Raw genomic sequence first — 17499 nt, 5'->3', positions numbered from 1 at the left:
ATATACATTTTATCCGGCAAGAATCAGATTTAAATCCAGCATTTTATCTCTCTGCAAAAATATGAGCCCAGCCTCCCTGCACTCTTTCAAGGGTCACCATTCTCCATTATTTAATGGGAATGGATTTGAGATTTGTTGGGCATCTGTTGGGTGCAAGACCCATAGTATATGCTCCTTCATTTACTGTATTTCACTGCATCTGAAATGCACTTTTTCCCCCTATTTTAACAGTTTTGAATTGTACATTTGACAATGTAGGCAGCCTTATAATCACTTTAGGTCATATGGCAGTCATGCATGCATGAATTTGGCTATGATTATTTATATTTTCATCACTTCACTCATGTTATGTATGCTATTAAAATTTCCCCTGTTGAGTTTAATTGCTATTTAAAAATGCTTGAGAAGTATTACACTATAATTTGACATTGAAACAAAAATTTATCTTGTATGTCGAAAGTTATAGAACTAGAGAGCCATTAGTGAGGCCCGTGAGTGAAATTGGAAGCATGACCTCAATTTCATACATTTTTGCAAACCAGCAATAGTGAGTTTCGCACTCCTTATGCTCTCACAAGTAGATGAAGATGCGTTGAGTGTTATTACAGGCCTGCATGAGAAAGGATTGCCTTTTGTACACAAGCTCGTTCCTGAAGACAGAGAAATTGCCACGCCCTTCTGACTAGATGAAAGGAGTAAAGCAACAAAAAACTATTAAACAAACACAAAATGCATCTTGGATACAATGAAAAATAGTAGTTCTCGCAAAATCATCTGCAAAACACACCGGAATTCCCTCCTTGTACAGAGGAGGAAGCAGTGGCTCAGAGAGGTTCGATCACTTAACTGGTCTCAAAACTTACAAGTGGGGGAACCTGTTATTTTCATTATTCCCACATTGATTCCTTCAAATGATAGGGCAACACAGGCTGATGTTTCTGGGAAGATACAAATGTTGTGTGGTGACGGCCATTGCGCCTACTGTCCCTAACCTCACAAATCTGAATGAAACGCTGTTGCAGTCTCCTGAAACCAAACTTGAACTCTCTAGAGAAAGAGCGTTCCATGGGGCTGGGCCATTGCCCAAGATTCCCTCACAATCCTGTTGAGAAGAATAACCAATAAAAAGGCCTATTTGTGCAGAGTTTTATGAGGGGCCACATAATCCTAAATAATTAGAATAGCTACTCTGAAGTAGGAATCATTTTAAGTAAGAACTACTTCCCAACCCTGGAGATCAGGAGTATGTTTGAGGAAGACTTGCCGAAACTATAATTCCAAGGCAGTCCATTAAACTTCCCTCGGCCCCTTACAGAAGAAAACAGTGGTTTGGGCCGCTGCTGTGCACTGACCCTAAGGAAACAGTGGGAGCTTCCCCCTCTCTGTCTGGGTCACCACCATGGGCAGCAGCAAGGGTCAATATTTAATACAGAGTTGCTCAGTTTAGAGACGATTGTGATTGCTCAGAGGCTGTACAAAGATGCATAAAACACAAACATGAAGTTTCCCAAACTAGGAGGGTGTATAAGGCGTGGGGAAAATTCCAGACATATCTGTAAACACCAGTGAACAACCCCCACCTCTTCTCGCTGCTCCCTTGGAACCCTGCCCTTCTATGATAGCATGCAGGGCTTTATGTAGTAGTGGTTTCCCATGTCCATATCTCCATTAGACTGGGAGCTTCCTGAGGACAATGAAGCTTTGTTTGTTGTTGTTTGTTAATCCTCACCCAAGGATATTTTTTAGAGAGTGGAAGGGAGGGGGAGGGAAAGAGAGAAACATCGATGTGAGAGAGACACATTGATTAGTTGCCTTCTACATGGGCTCTGACTGCCACCTGGGATCGAGCCTGCAATGAGGTATGTGCTCTTGTCCAGAATCGAACCCTTCAGTCCTCAGGTCTGACACGCTAACCACTAATCCAAACCAGCTAGAGCAGGGCTATTTGTTATTTACCTTTATATCCCCAGTTTTTCACATAGTCCCTGGTACCTCGATGGAGAAGTGATGTTTATTTATGCCATTGTTCACCCATTCACTCCACAAACGCATTCATACAGTTCCAGAACAGGGAGGGAGGCTGTGTGTGACTATGGCGAGCCTTCTTGAAGTGCCCTGTGAGCTGGCCCTGTAGGAAAGGGAGAACTTGGGCAGGAGGATGAGGAAAGAAGGAGGGATCATGTAAACAAAGGACCAGCAGTATGGGAAGAATTTCATCAATTACTATGCCTGAGTGCATAAGGCTAGAAGGAGAGGCTGAAGCATGATCATAAAGGCCCTGGAATATTCTTACCAAATGGGATGTATTAAGCAGAATGCCCCTCTTCTCGGACATCAGGAGACGGTGTTGTCTGGAGGACAGAGAATAGGGATAATACAAGGTCATCTCAATAGAAAAAACGTGCCTGGGATTTTTCTTCCATCTCACAAATGATGGGAAATGAATGTTGCATTAGCAAGAACAGCCTCCAGATCTTGTCTGTGATGCTGGTGGTACTTCCATAGGGAGGTGGCAGTGCATGGTAACAAAGAGCCAGAAGGCCAACTTCCATCCTGGCTCCTTCAGGTATTAGCTGGGTGATCCGCCTCGGGGTGCCGAAGTTTTCTCGGCTTCTAAGTGGAGCTGATAATCGTATCGACCTCAAAGCTGTTACGAGGCTTAAAGGCAGTGATGCACAGAAACCCCAGGGGAACAGTACTTCTTGGCACATAAGGGTTCCACAAATGTTGACTATTATTATCCCTTCTCTTCTGTGTACCATGGTTTCCTCATCCAAATGGAGATAATAGTACCTGTCCCAGCCCATTCCTCCTGAACCCCGACAGAATAAAATGCAATTAAATGTGTGAAAGCAATTTGGAAGGTAAGTGCTGTACAGTGCTATGTGGCGGTTGGGGCTGTTAATTACCGTATCCTTGACTGAAAGTAATCCTAAGAGCCTGGGCAGGAAGGTAGGGAGCTTGTGTGTCTCCAGACTATTGGCCACAGGTGCGGTCCCTGAATGTCCTCTCATAGGTCAACTTGAGGGCCTTAGCATGTGACTGGTCCAAGATGACATAAACAAGGGAACAGGGACATCTACGAAGCAAGAAAGAAATAAAGTTTAAGCCCTGCAGCCTTGTAAGCAGTGTTATTTCAAACATCATAGTCTTGGACATCTGGGCTCTATTACCTGAAATCCCATTAAACCTTCAGTCTCATAATTCTGCATAGAACCTGGTAAATTGCAAGATCATGCTGATGGCCACCAGCCAGTTCAAGCAATTAATCACTAGGGTCCCCGAGCAGGTTAGCAACTCCTCCCACATGGGTTCTTTAAGGGAAAACTGTGTACACAAAAGAAATAGCCCAATTCATGCAGTTTTCATAGCAACGTGCTTTGTAGCTCTGCCAACACAGAGAAATTATCTGTTATCATTAAGACATCCAAGCCTCATAACTTTTTCCTCCATGGAAATTAGTACTCACCAGCCCAGGGAAGATCCCCAAACCTTGTTAGCTGTAATATAGATTACAGACTGCTGAGAGCTGACGAATCCAGTTCAGACAAAACTAAGCCCTACCCTTTCCCCACTCTCAGCATTTTCTCACTTAGGGGAACTCAACTTGAACTGAGCTCTCTTTCCTTTTAAACTTTTCTAGAATGTCTGGACTATTTGCATTTTTTTCCCCTTGTTCCAGGCCAAAGGGCCAAAACCCAGAGCAAAGAAATAACCTAGGAGCCTGTCTTCAGAATCCTGGGGGACATACCCCAAAGTGAAAGGACCATAACAAAAGAACTATTTCTCATAAGATTTTTTGCTTTGTTTTGCCAAGTCAGAGGGTTCATGTAAACAAGATAATGTTCTGCAATTCAGAATGTTTACAAAGTCTTTCCTAATTACTATTTGTTTATAGAGTGATTCTGGGAACACGCTGGAGAAAGAGGGGGCAGCCTGGAGCCCTCCCTACAGAAAGCAGGGAGGAGGAGAGAGGGGATCAGAATTAAATTTACTACATGGGTGCAAAGATTTGGGGCTTCACCTGGCTTTTAAGGTTTCTTCTTTCTAAAACCTTTTTACCAAATCTTTGAGTCTCAGTTTTCAACTCTACAAAGATACACTGTTCAATATGGTGGCCATTAGGCACATGTAACCTGTAATTCATTTAAACTTAAACCAATTAAAATTCAAGGCACTAGCCACATATCAAGTGTTCAGTCGCTACATGTGGCTAATGGCTGCCATACTGGACAAAGCAGAAGGCTCCATGGGACAGGGCTCCTCTAGATTAAGGAATGCTATGGCCTTGCCACTCATAGACAAGCATTGTGTCACCTGAGAGCTCCTTAGACCTGTGTGATCTGCATTTTAACAAAATACCCAGGTGACTCATAGTCACTTTAAAGTGTGAGAAGCACTGTTCTAAAATACCCTCCCACTAAGATTCTGTATGGTGACATCCATTATTGTTAGCAGCACTATTTGTTCCTATTTATTTAGCTTGTATGGCATTGTTTCAAAGAGATACTTCTAGCCCCCTGAGACTTGGCATGCAAAAGGAGAAACACTAAGTGTACCTTGTATACTCATTAAAAAGTGTGCTCTTCTCTTTCTCTTTGAAAAGCTGCAGGATGTGCAGAATTTTGTGGATATATTTTTTTCTAAAGAAGTGACTCTTAGGGAGTGTTTTTCCAATAATGCCATTGCCTTGGTCAACAGAGAGGCCTCTGAAATTAAAATAAGATTAAATAGAAACACAAAGAGGGGGGTAGATGAACTTTAAAAAATAAAAGGAACTTGAATTATTCATGCAGTTGATGAACACACAGGGTGCCATGCTCTGTGACTGAGTGGGGCGGGGAGTACAGAGCAAGGCGAGAAATTAGGACACAGTCACTCAGAAGATCATCTCCCAGCTGGTCTGATATTGTGGAGATGGGGAGGAATTTCCGTGGTAACTTGGATTAAATGTCCAATTGTATTTTTATGCTCTCTCATGAGATTCATTGTTGTTTGAGCCAGTGGACAGAGTTTTCTTCTGGAAAGTCCTGTAGGCTTTTAGAGTGGCTATTGGAATTTAATGACTTGAGATGCTTGCCTCTGTCCAGTGCAGAGAAGTGTTATCACTGGAGTTGCCTCTAATTGGCTGTACAAATGCCTCCCTGCTGAGAGCATCTGGCCTGGATACTTTCTTCCAGAAACGTATCATCCCATATTCACGTGGTGCAAGGTGGTAGCTACTATTGTCAGCAGGCTTCTGATTCAAGATGTCCATACAGTTGGTTGAGGTTTTACCATTTTCCTGGGGAAATCATGACTTGAGACTGAATATGACAGGTGTCCTGTATTATCACCAAGAATTTATAGAGTTCAAATTCCTAAGTCAGTTCTCATTAGAAAACAATGCTATGGCCCCCAAATAAATTCTGCCCTTGCTTTAGGAAACTGCTAACCTCACTCATCTTGCTTTCACCAGACATTCATTCATTCAGCAAACATTTCAGAGCACCTTCCATATTCCAGGCATAACTACCACACCCTTCAGAAAGAAGAAAGAGGCATACTTGCTACCTGAAGAAGCGCGGGGTAAGGAGCAGTGGTGCTTAAAGAGTGGTCCTCAGACTAGCAATATCGGTGTGCCCTGTAAGTGTGTTAGAAATGCAAATTCACAGAACCACTCAATGAATCTTTCTATTTGGGGCCCAAAATATGTGCTTTATCAAGCTCTCCTGGGGATTTCTACATACAATAAAGGTCAAGAAGCATTAATCTAAAGACAGACATGTCATCAAGGGATTCTAATATAGTATGATAAATGCAATGATCAGTTTGAAACTCCCCCAACCCGACAGGCCCCAAGGCAACATTGAACATTTTAGTAAGTGCTCAGTGGAATACATGTTGCTTCCTTTCTTGGTTGATTGATGCATGAATAAACCTATAGAAACTAAACAATACTGGGATGATGGAACATATCTGATCCCCAGGATTTGGGATGGTTTGGATAGCTTGCTCAGGTCTCGCCACTCCTGTTCGTACCCCTCTAAAACCCAATGTTTGGAGCACTGCATTATATCCAGGTTTCTTGGTATTTTATTGTATGACGTGAACAAGACTATAAACCAGTTTCCCCACTGTCTACACACTTTTCTTTGTCTAAAGGACAACTAACTACTATCTAAGCACTGGGAAAAGACATAGATGTTTTTCCCATGGATTTGTGCCAAGCTGGCTTTATAAAAATCACGGAGCTGCTTGTTAAACATAGAGAGTTCCAGATCTCCCTCTGGATGTTCTTAATCAATGGAAATGGAGAGAGGCTGGACAAAATAAAAATTGTAAGAACCTTTTTGAGATGAGTCTGATGGGCTCACGTTTAAGAATCTCAGAGTTTTTAAAATCTTGGAATCCAGAGACTCAATTTAATCCAGAGGAACCAGAGTCCATTTCCAAGAGGATTTTGAGGTGCATAGTATAGACTAGCAGCTCTATTTGTAGTTGAACAGTAAGGGGACAAATATAATGTTATTGGTTTGTGTGTTTGTTCCCTAGGGCTGAAAAAAAGGAGAGGGACAATTTGCACAGAAGTCCATTCTTTTATCTCTCACTCAGAGGAGGGGTGTGTGTGTGTGTGTGTGTGTGTGTGTGTGTGTGTGTGTGTGTGTGTGTGTGTGATGGTGGTGGTGATGATGGTCACGCTTCACTCATCTAACACTCCCTAGAGAGAGGTGTCAGCCCAAGCCAATGAGGACTGCAGAGCCACCTATAGAAAGACTCCTATTATAATCAGGAGCCAATCACATTCTAATTGAAACAATAACTCTCTTAGGACTGAGAGAGTAGGGGACAGAGGTCAAGGCCTTCCTCTCCTGTCTGGGTATAAATGATTGCCTGGAAATGTTCCCATGGGCCCTTGGGATCTCATATTTCCTGCTTAGCACTTCTGGAATCAGCGGGCTCCTGACATGTCATAACCAGATCAAGGGTCACAGACTGGCCTACAGGCTACAACCTGTGTTAGGTCGTTTATCTCTCCGAGCCTGACTTTCTTCATCTGTGTACAGGCACACCTCATTTTATTGCACTTCACTTTATTGTGCTTCACCAGTGTTGCATATTTTATAAATCAGAAGTGAGACCCTCTATTTATTGCAATACTCACTTTATTGCAGTGGCCTGGAATGAAACCCGTAGTATGTCTGAAGCATGTCTGTACTGAGGTCATGGTATTTAACTCCTCAGATTGCTGCAAAATGGACACAGGTTCTTAGCATGAGGCTAGGCATGTGGTAAGTACTTGGTTGATGATAGTGCTTACTATTATAGTCATTGTTGTCTACAGACGCTGTGTTAGTTGGTGTTCTCCAGAGAAACAGAACCAATAGGATATATTGGTTCTCCAATAGAAGATATATGTATATATCTATAGATAGATATCTAGAGAGCAAGAAAGAGAGGAATTGGCTCACACAGTTATGGAGGCTTAAGATCTACACTCCAAGATCTGTGGCCAGTAAAATGGAGACCCAGGACAGCTGATGGTGTAAGTTCCAGTCCAAAGACAGGAGAATACTGATGTCCCAACTCAAATACAGGCAGAGAGAGTCAATTCTCCCTCACTCTGTCTTTTGTTCTACCCAGGCCTTCTGTGGATTGACTGAGGCCCACCCACATTAGCAAGGACAATCTGCTCTACTCAGTCTACTGATTCAAATGTCAATCTCACCCAGAAACACCCTTACAGACACACTCAGAATACTGTTTCACACCCCAGCTGGCATGGCTCAGTGGTTGAGTATCAACTTATGAACCAGGAGGTCATGGTTTGATTCCCAGTCAGGGCACATGCCCAGGTTGCAGGCTCAATCCCCAGTGTGGAGCATGTAGGAGGCAGACAATCAGTGATTCTCTCTCATCATTGGTGTTTCTATTTCTCTTTCCCTCTCCCTTCCTCTCTGAAATCAATAAAAATATATTTTTTTAAAAAATGAATACTTTTTGCCAAACATCTGGGTAGCTCATGGACCAGTCAAGTCCACACATAAATTAACCCTCACAAGGTTAGGAAAGGTCACAGTTTGTATGTATCACTTTATTATTGCCCTTAGCCTAAGCCCACTGCCATCCTGATACCCATCATGTCTGAGATTCTGACCTCAGTCTTCATGCAGTCAGGGGGTAAGGTTGACTTCTTAATCATACTCTCGGAGACAAACATCCCTCCACTTTTTGGGGGGCAGGTGGTGGCAGAAATGAAACCAGTACAACTGAGAACGCGTGCCACTCCTCCCACCAAAGGGCTGGTATAGCAGAGTTTAGTTTTATTGCCACATCAATCTTCCTTTGTCCTTCTTTTATCTCCTAACTTCTCCCATACATACTAATTAATTAATTGAGCATACCTGTTTAAATCATCCAATCTTGCCTGTGATTCTTATAATAGCTTGCCTGTGAGGGTTCTAAAAGTTAGAAAGTGATTTAATATTAGAGGTTTTGATTACATTGAATATAAAATCAAATAAAATGAGCAAATGATGAATAGAAGAGGGGAGTGAGGTTTGAAATTAGCCATATTTCCTGTACGCACAAGAGGCACACTTATGTTGGTTTTTATCTTGGCCTATTTTAGGAGTGATGTATTTGGCTCACAACCAGGGGTAGAAGATAAACAAGGACCTGAATCCTCTAAACCAACCTCACTCTATTGACATTTTGAGCCTGATAATTCTTCTAAGTTAGGGGGCTGTCCTATGCATTCTAGGATATTTTAGCAGGGTCCCTGGCTTAAAATACTACCCCATTAGATGCCAGTAGTACCCCTGAAGCTGTGACAACCAAAAATGTCTCCGGCATTGCCAGATGTCCCCTGTGGGCAAAACTGCCCTCAGTTGAGAACCACTGCTCTAAACATAGGAAATACTTTAGACTGTTAAGTAAGACCTACTTTCTCTAGGTCACACCTCTTATGTATGGTACTTTGTGTATAGGATTCACGTTTGATGAGTATTCTTCTAGCTCTACAAACACAACTACTTGCTTTCTCTCCTCTGTTCTCGTTGGAACAAAGGAATTTGCTTTTCCAACACATTTCTTATCGAGCCAGGAAAGCACTGTGGGGAGAACGGATCTGTTTCTAGTCTCCACTCTATGCATTCTGGCAGTCTGGCTGTGACAAGTTAATGAACTTGGTCTCAAGTTTTTTCCAGGTGTGTTATGAGGATAATGCAATTTAGGGCTCAAAGATGGCGGTGAGGGTTCAATGAGTGGCAGCCTATAAAACTGTAGTTGGCCCATTGTAGCTGCTCAATACATGTTAGGTCTGCTTATTACTGACTCTTATGTGGGGGTCACTGTGGGGGTCACTCCTTTGGAATGTGCATCTCACACCTTATATAAATAGTCCCACATCGAAGTGCAATTCAGGCCCACCCCAAATTCCTCAAGCCTGAGTCACATAGAATACACAGATAGAAGATATGGCTCTTCTTTGTGAATGGGAGATACCACACAGCCTTTTCTAGAGGTGAAGTCTTATTTCTTCCCTTCAGATCCATGAGAGGCGAGGCCTCCTGCACACAGTAGCTGCACTTCTTCCCCAGACACGCCGATCCCTTCAGCCCCTGCAGCTGGAGCAGGGAAAGTGGAGTGGACACAGTCGGTCCCAGAGCTGTTCTTGAACGCTCCGCAAGGCCAGCATTGCCTCCCAGGCCAGCCCCTTCCTGCCTTTGATGTGAACCCTCCGTATCAAGGAACTGTCTGTTAAAGTCTGCGCTCATCTGGGGGAGAGCGGAAGCCAGAGAGTGTTGACTGTGCCCTTGGCAGGCGAGGAGTGTTATCTCTTGGAGGCTGCAGAGGCTTGACCTCCAGGCACATCGTGTCTTTGTCCTGGCTCCCAGCTTTGGCATTAGAACACTGCCCCATTTGTGTCTCTGGTTTCTCTAGGAAATCTTGGGAATTTGTAATAATAATAATGATGATGATAGTAATAATAAATAGTAGCCATCACTTAGCCGATATTTAGTATTCACCAAAAACCACGCAAAGTGCTTTTTCTACCATCACAGCAGCCCAGTGAGGTGGTGATTGTGATCACCATTTTAAGGTGAAGACACTGAGAAATTCATGTTTCAGCATCATATAACTAGGGAGTGATGCACTTAGGATGTCAACCCAGATCCTCCTGATTCCAAAGCTCTTAGTCACTGGACTCTAACGTTTCCCTACCCATCCGGACGTCCGGGCCATGGGACTACAGAGGCGCTGGGTTCCCAGAAGCCTAAGTGACTAATGTTGGCCCATCACACAGAGATTTAAAGGGAGCATATTGAGGAACCACAGGTGAAAGAGCCTTAAAGTGCAATGGGCTCAGCTCGTGTTCATGGCTATCAGTGTGATTGCTAACGTGAGATACATTCGCTTGTCATCAGCTACCAGAGGCTCACGTGGAAAACAGGGTTATTTGGAGAAGCAGCAACTGCGATAACTGTTAACTGACCCTGACTTGGGATGCACAGTAGTTAAGTAGCATTCACTCTTTATCATCATTATTCATTTTTAAGTTTTATTTTACAGCTTATTCTTAACCATACATTTCCAGAGTCATGCATTTTCCAGAGCTGACTTGAGCAAAGGTCTTAAGGAGGCTGGACTGTGTCTGGTTCCTAGAAATCTTTCCTGTTCCATGTACTGCTCCCCTGCAGGCCGCCTTGCACGAAAGACTTTTACTCATGTGTTTTCTAACCCCCCTTCAGTAGTACTAGAGTATTATCTCTTAATGCACTTGTGAAGTATTTATTTTCAAGGTACTATTAGTGAGGGAACACAACCCTGGATGCTTTAGTCAGTCAATGCTCACAGGTCAAATCTGCACCCTTGTGAGCCTAATTGTTGTGGTTGACTTGCAAAATATTGTGATGAGAATAATAAAAATTCTAGTGTTTTCATTATTTCACTTACAGTGCTTTGCTATGCATATGTGTAAGCTTTATATTGTAGTATATCATAACTGTTTACCATGTTGCTCCATAATCATCATAATTATTACTTTAGTGCCCATGCAATCATCCATCTTGTTAACACATCATCATTGAGGAGACTGGTTGTTTCCAGTTTTTTCACTATTATAAATAACCTCTAGGTTATGTATTTGTGTGTACAGCTTCTTTCATTTTTTGTTATTATTTCCTTAGGATATACTCATAGAATGGGATCACTTCGTCAAGGAATGTGAATTTTTAATGGTTTCTAAATAAATTGGCACTGTTTCTTCAGTTTACAATGCCACCAGCAGTGTATTAGTATTCCACTTTCATTACAGGCTTATCGGTAGTGTGTATTATTATTTTATATTTAGTATGCTTAATAGTACCTTCCTTTTGTTTTTGCATTTTCTCCAAAACAGCGAGCTTTAATCAAACATGTGCTTATACATTGTGCATGCTCTCCTGTTTGAAAACAGAGTAGTTTTGCTTTTAACCTCAAGAAACCTTGCCATCCACTCCCACTGCACAATAATTTTGTGTATTAAACAAAGCTAATATTGATAGTTTTCTGAGAAAAACATTATATCGCATGCCTATATTAACTACTAAATGAGGATCTGTGTACAGGAACTGTAGGGAGAACCCAGAAAAAGTAATAGAAAATTTTTAAATAAAAAATTAGAACATCAAGATCTGCACCAGCATTCCCAAGGCCAAAAGCAATTCAAGTAGCTCAGTCTCTGACCAGATGTTGATGAGGACTTTGTCTGTCTGGTCTCTAACCTGCTCAGCCAGCCTGACTTTTCAAGTGCAAACTCAGGAGCTCCAGCCACACTGCCTCCAATATTTCCTTCTAGGTTTCAGCCCAGGAAAGCTTCTTGATGGATAAACCCCTCCTCCCAATCCCCCCCCCACCTCCAAAAAAAAAAACAAAAAAAAACACCTGCTTTCACACTCGTTCCTTGTCATGTAAAAAAAAGTTTCCCAAACCACAGCCCATCAGGGCTGAATGCCAATTCCAGAGGTCTGGTTTTGCCCTCGCTTCCAGGTGTCAAAAAATAAGAATGAACAGAGCTACTTTAAAATAAAGCTAAGGCTGCCGTGCCTGAGCAGCTACCTCGCGCATCTTAGGCCTCAAACCTTGGAATTTTAAAATGGAAAATAGACTCTGGACTGGGCCTAATGCAACATCATGCCCCAAAGAACTGTTTGCAACATTAACAAGAAACAGAGATGATGACTACTCCCTGATGGCTACAGGACTGAAAATTAAAATCCTTGTTTGGAATCAGCATCGCCCTGTGAGCTTATCGGCACCAATAGAAATGCCTTCCTTCTATTAATGTAATTGTCCCCCTTCCCTTTCTCATAAGTATCTACTGCCTTCGTCTACTAGGCGGAACACTGTTTGGGCTTCTGCCTGAATCAGTGCTTACCTAAATGGTTATTCTTTTCTTTTAATCGCAAATAAATGCTGGCTGCCTCTCCTGTGGGAGGGCCTTTTATTTTCAGGTGAACACAGGCCACCTGGCCTATTCCTGCGATGGATGTAGAAGGACATTTCAGGAATCCAAGCCACCCTTAATTGTCCTGGAGTTGAGTGACCAGTATCTTCGCCAGAACTTTCTCTTTCACCTAAGGATGTTAGGGCTTGTTGCAGTAGTATGACTGCTGCTTCCTACCAGAACCTGGGAACATAAAGTAATAAATTATTGTGTCTCCCCCTGTTTCTTCTTGCAGCCTCAACCGAGGGTTCTCCATAAACGTGGTGAGCCTTCCAAGCTACTGTCCTGCCAGTGGATATGAACATGACCTGCTCTTCCCAGAAAGACTAACTCATGGCCCTGCCAGACCATCCCCTTGGAGCATTGACAGATGAACCGGATTAACGGGGGGAAAGCACCCATTCAGTCAAGCTGATGGGCTTTGGAAAATCTTAGCTTGCCGTGGATTTGAAAACGAGGTGCATAATATGCAGTGCCGACTCGTTGCAAGCGGTCATCGGCAGACGACTGGCTGGAAAATTGCTTCCAGATTTCATCACTGTGCATCACTCCGGCGCCCTTCGGGGAGCTGTCTGTACCCCTTCCTGGAAGTCCTGTTTCCGCATGGCAACTACTGGATTCTCTTCCTATGTGCACAGATGGCATGATGTGTTAGACAACAATTACAGCAGTTTTGCAATCTCGGTGGAGGTGTTTACCATAGTATGCCCTGGTAGGAATGTCCACATGTCTCCATTATGTTAGTTTTGACATCTAAAAGTAGTCTGTCCAACTCTTAAGCACTTTATAGGAGACACGAATCAGCACGTTCAGTACCTGTGAGAAAAGAAGTATTTTCTTTTTCTTTATAAATCTTATTTTTGGCGCAGACTGTCCAAGACAAAGTCCACTCCTAGCATATCCCCAGTTGTTTATGGTAGATCGGTGTAAATATGGCCACGATACTGTTAGACTTAACCTCTTGACACTTTCCTGAACAACTGGATCCCAAAAAGAAGTAGAAGTGGGCTGATTGTAATACCTTAGCTCCTGGTTCCTTGCACTGAGGCACAACTTAACCGCTTGCACATACAACCACTGAAACACAGAAGGCTTCTTGGCCAGTGTGCATGCTCTCTCAGTCTATAGAAGAGTTCTTTCAAATCAAAAACAGGGAAATGGCCTTCTTTTAATCAAAGACCATGCTGGGCTGATGTTAAGGGCAGCAGAATACAGTTTGCCAGTGGTCTGACTTTAAAACCGTGGAAGACTTTCAAGGTCAAGTTCAAATCATAGCTCTCTGGGGAGAAAAACCAGCAAGGGACTCTTGAGTGCCTAAAGAAGGAAAAAGGTCCAATTTCACACGAGGTTTCCTCCTCAATAGAGAACCTGTTAATTCTTTCTGGGATTATACCCACAACTAGTTGTTGTTGTTTTTTTTACTGTCTTACAACAAAGCACAGTCCTGGGGAAAAGGTCAATCCAGTTATTGCTTATCTTAAGCATTAGAAAATTGTCCAATTAATTGACCCTACAGAATGCTTTAGCATTTTTCCCCCTGGAAATATAAATTGGGCTGAATCAAAAACTCAGCAAAGCATGTTCTGTGTGCCCATGGCCTCAGCCTGGGACTGACAGACATGGAATAATTTTCTATAAAATACATGTAACAACTCTGGGACCCTTCCAGCACAAGCAAGCTTTGCCTTTTAGGGGGTCACCAGACACACTCTCCCACATTTTGTTTCCCCTGGGGTCTCAGGAAAACACAGCCCACTGAAAAAGGGGCTTACACTGAGATTTGGAAACCTGACAGGGAAGGGCAGAGAGTTTCAAAGGTGATTGGGGTGAATCACCCAATAGGGTGACTCACCTGTCAGGTTGTGGTGCCAAAGAAGAGGACTTCCAAGAGGGAACTCAGAGGACAGATACCCCCAAGATCTGACCCTTCAACACGTTAGCAACAGGACTGTCAGCGCCCCCAGCAGACCACAATTCTTTACAAACCCTGCTGCCAACTCTTCCGGACATAGCATGCCAATCTCCACTGCCCATCTCCTCAGTTTCAATTGCAAGAGCAGGGTTTCCTCCTCCTGTCGTTCCTTCCTCTATTCAGCAAGCATTTGCTGAGCACCTACTATGTGCCAAACATTATGCTGGGGCAGCAACAGTGTACAAGGTAGAGTCTTTCCAGCTTTAGAAAGAGCTCCTTCTCCCAAACACTGCCCCCACCCTATCTTTTTCATAATGACAACAGCATTGGAACAGCATTCACCCCCTGCCAGAGTAAGCTGGGAAAATGCCTGCAAAAGGGGGCAGAGGAGGAAGGGATGGTGGATGGCATTGAGCCACATATTGGCACGCTTCATGCATAGCCAACTCTCCCAGGGCCCAGATGTCGCTGGGAAGAGCTTCCTAGAACAGCTCTCCATTGCTTTCTTGATGTCTATCCTGGTCACCTATATTCCCATCTTTTATAGAAACACAAAGACGTCCTTTGCTGTAAGTATTCTCTGAAACTCCAATTCCATAATTAGTCCTGGGGACACAGAATTGGACCTGATGCATCCAAAAGAACTACTGCCAGGTGCTGAGAGAGCGTAGCTGGGAATTGATTGGCTTAGCCGGGACATTCTGAGACCACCGCTAACACCCGTGGAAAGCCGGACATGCTTGATGGTGCAGATGTTCATAAAATGATGGTGGTTCATCTTCATCCTTACTTACTCTGGCTTTTGCGAAATACGTTCTGGACAATTAAATAAGTTAAGTTTCCTAGCTTTTTTTTTTTTAGTTAAAAGAGTGCTGGAAAATGGTGGTGGGTGAAATTGGAGCTGGGAAAGACAAGAAGAAGACAAAGAGCCCACTTGAAGATGGCTTCTCTAAAAATGCCTTAATTCCTGGCAAGTACCACATATTTGCAAATGAACTACAACTGTTTACCAAACTGTCCACCTCTGTTTGAAATCACTTCGGGGGATGCTTTTGAAAACACGGGAGCATCAAATCTGAGCTGTCAAAAGCTGAGCCAGCAAAATGGAGCAATGATGCCATTCCTGGGGCCCGAGTTTCTTTGTTACGTGTCGATGCAGTTTCCCAGGTGCATGTGCTGTACCTTCTTCCTAAGATGCATATGGGGAATCCGGCCTCCAGAAGGTCAGAAATGGCTGGGGTGAGTTTCGTTTAGTAGGAAGCAGGAGACAGGGAGGTGTGGGAAAATATGTTGCTGTCCCAAAGCTCCAAGAATTGTAAACTGTTGATGTCTAACTTTTCCTTAAACCTGTGCTACACCTTTTATGAAAAGGCTGACACCCACAGTGTGTACGAAAAGCACTCTTAAGAATGAACAGAAATTAATAATTACAAGACTCCCCTGAGTGCCACGGGGATTAGCTTTTTCCAACTCCAGAACTGAATTTAAATATGCAGAACATCCAGGTTCTGCTAGGGTAAAAAGCAATCGCTTCGGTAATTTACGACAGACCTAGCGGGGTAGAGACCCCAAGAGCTTTCTCTGTGGGTAACGATGCATCTTCTCATCTTCAAATCCTGCTCAGGCTCTGTGAGGTGTGTTGCCACACACCTGATGCTACCTCCGAAATATGGGTAAACAGCACACAGGTCTGCAGAATCACTTCCAAGTTGCTCACACAAAGGCTCGGAGACCTTAGTTCTGAGGGAATTCTGCTATTTTTAACATTCAAGGGGAAAAGGAATATTACGTGAGAATATAAACTCAGGATAAACGCAGATGGATTCACCCCCCTCATTACTTGCCAATGCTCTCTTTGTCTGCAAACGTCACCCAATTGATTTTGGGTAGGAACACTAGAAGTCTCAAGGAAGAAAGATTTTTGAGACCCCCCAGCACTTTAGTTTCACCAAAACCTCCTCTTCCCAGAGCATTAGCAGCTCCATTCTTTGTGATGTTTTCCTCTACATTCTTTAGGGCAATTTTGTTACTTGACAACTAGACTTAAAGCTGCAATAGTCTCTTTTTGAACATCTAATCTTTGAAAATGACATATATTCCTTGATGCACTAAAGGCTGTTTTTATCCACCTTTCCCACAGCCCCCTCCACCCCACTTTTTTGCTTTGTTTTGTGATTTTGTTTTAATTTCTACTTTTGACATTGTTCTGTGGGTAGATTTCAAGTATTCTATAAAGAACTCAAGCAGAAAAACATAGTCATCCCTCCACACGCCCCCTCCCTGGCCCAGTACTGACTAGTAATTCCTTCTTAAGCTTGATCTTGGTGAAATCTTGCTGCCCAAACACCAGTGGGACATATCTTCTCATCTTCGGGGTATGGCTGGTCATTGCTACTAATTAAAAAGAGGCCCTCCCTGGCCAGTGCTGCTCAGTTGTTTTGGGCATCATTCCATGCACCAAGAGGTTGCTGGTTGGATTCCCAGTCAGGGCACATGCCCTGATTTCAGGCATGATCCCTGGTAGAGGATGTACGGGAGACAGATGATCAATGTTTCACTCCCACATTGATGTTTCTCTCTCTCTCTCTCCCTCTCCCTTCCTCTCTCACTAAAAAAAAAATCACAAAGGAAAAAAAAAGAGGCCATGAGATCATGAAAGAGGACAGACCAAAAGCTACATTGGCTTAGGGCTATGGTCAGCAAACTGCGGCTCGCGAGCCACATGCGGCTCTTTGGCCCCTTCAGTATGGCTCTTCCACAAAATACCACGGCCTGGGCGAGTCTATTTTGAAGAAGTGGCATTAGAAGAAGTTTAAGTTTCAAAAATTTGGCTCTCAAAAGAAATTTCAATCGTTGTACTGTTGATATTTGGCTCTGTTGACTAATGAGTTTACCTGGCTTAGGGGACAAGTGTGTGTGTGTGGGCGGCGGGGGGAGGGGGGGGGTTTGAGGGGGATGGACTCTATTTCACTGCCCCTTAGTCTCCTTAGATCTGCATCTAACGCTGTAGCCAGAAAACTATCTTAGGAATTCTACTTTATCAATGTGCATGATTTCTGGTACCACTGTTTAACTTTAAGATGAAAGAGAATCACATTTCCATCATGTTGCTCTGGTG

The 17499-nt window shown here is 43.3% G+C and overlaps 1 protein-coding gene across 3 annotated transcripts in view; it reads left to right on the top strand.

Annotated features, from left to right (window-relative positions):
- The window catches only part of SAMD12 (sterile alpha motif domain containing 12), a 337765-nt gene extending 320462 nt beyond the window's left edge, over positions 1-17303 (top strand). For 2 of the 3 annotated variants that reach the window (XM_079796045.1, XM_079796048.1), the window contains one exon: positions 12705-17303. In XM_079796045.1, coding sequence (XP_079652171.1) covers positions 12705-12727 — 23 coding nt within the window. In that variant the 3' untranslated portion in view covers positions 12728-17303. The remainder of the gene's footprint in view (positions 1-12704) is intronic. The other variant, XR_013814923.1, reaches the window with a different exon arrangement.
- Positions 17304-17499: the final 196 nt, after the last annotated feature.

The sequence above is a fragment of the Cnephaeus nilssonii genome, assembly GCF_951640355.1.
Source record: "Cnephaeus nilssonii genome assembly, chromosome: 18".
Classification (NCBI taxonomy): Eukaryota; Metazoa; Chordata; class Mammalia; order Chiroptera; family Vespertilionidae; genus Cnephaeus; species Cnephaeus nilssonii.
The sequence above is the reverse complement of the archived record's forward strand: the minus strand, read 5'-3'. Positions and strand labels throughout refer to the sequence as shown.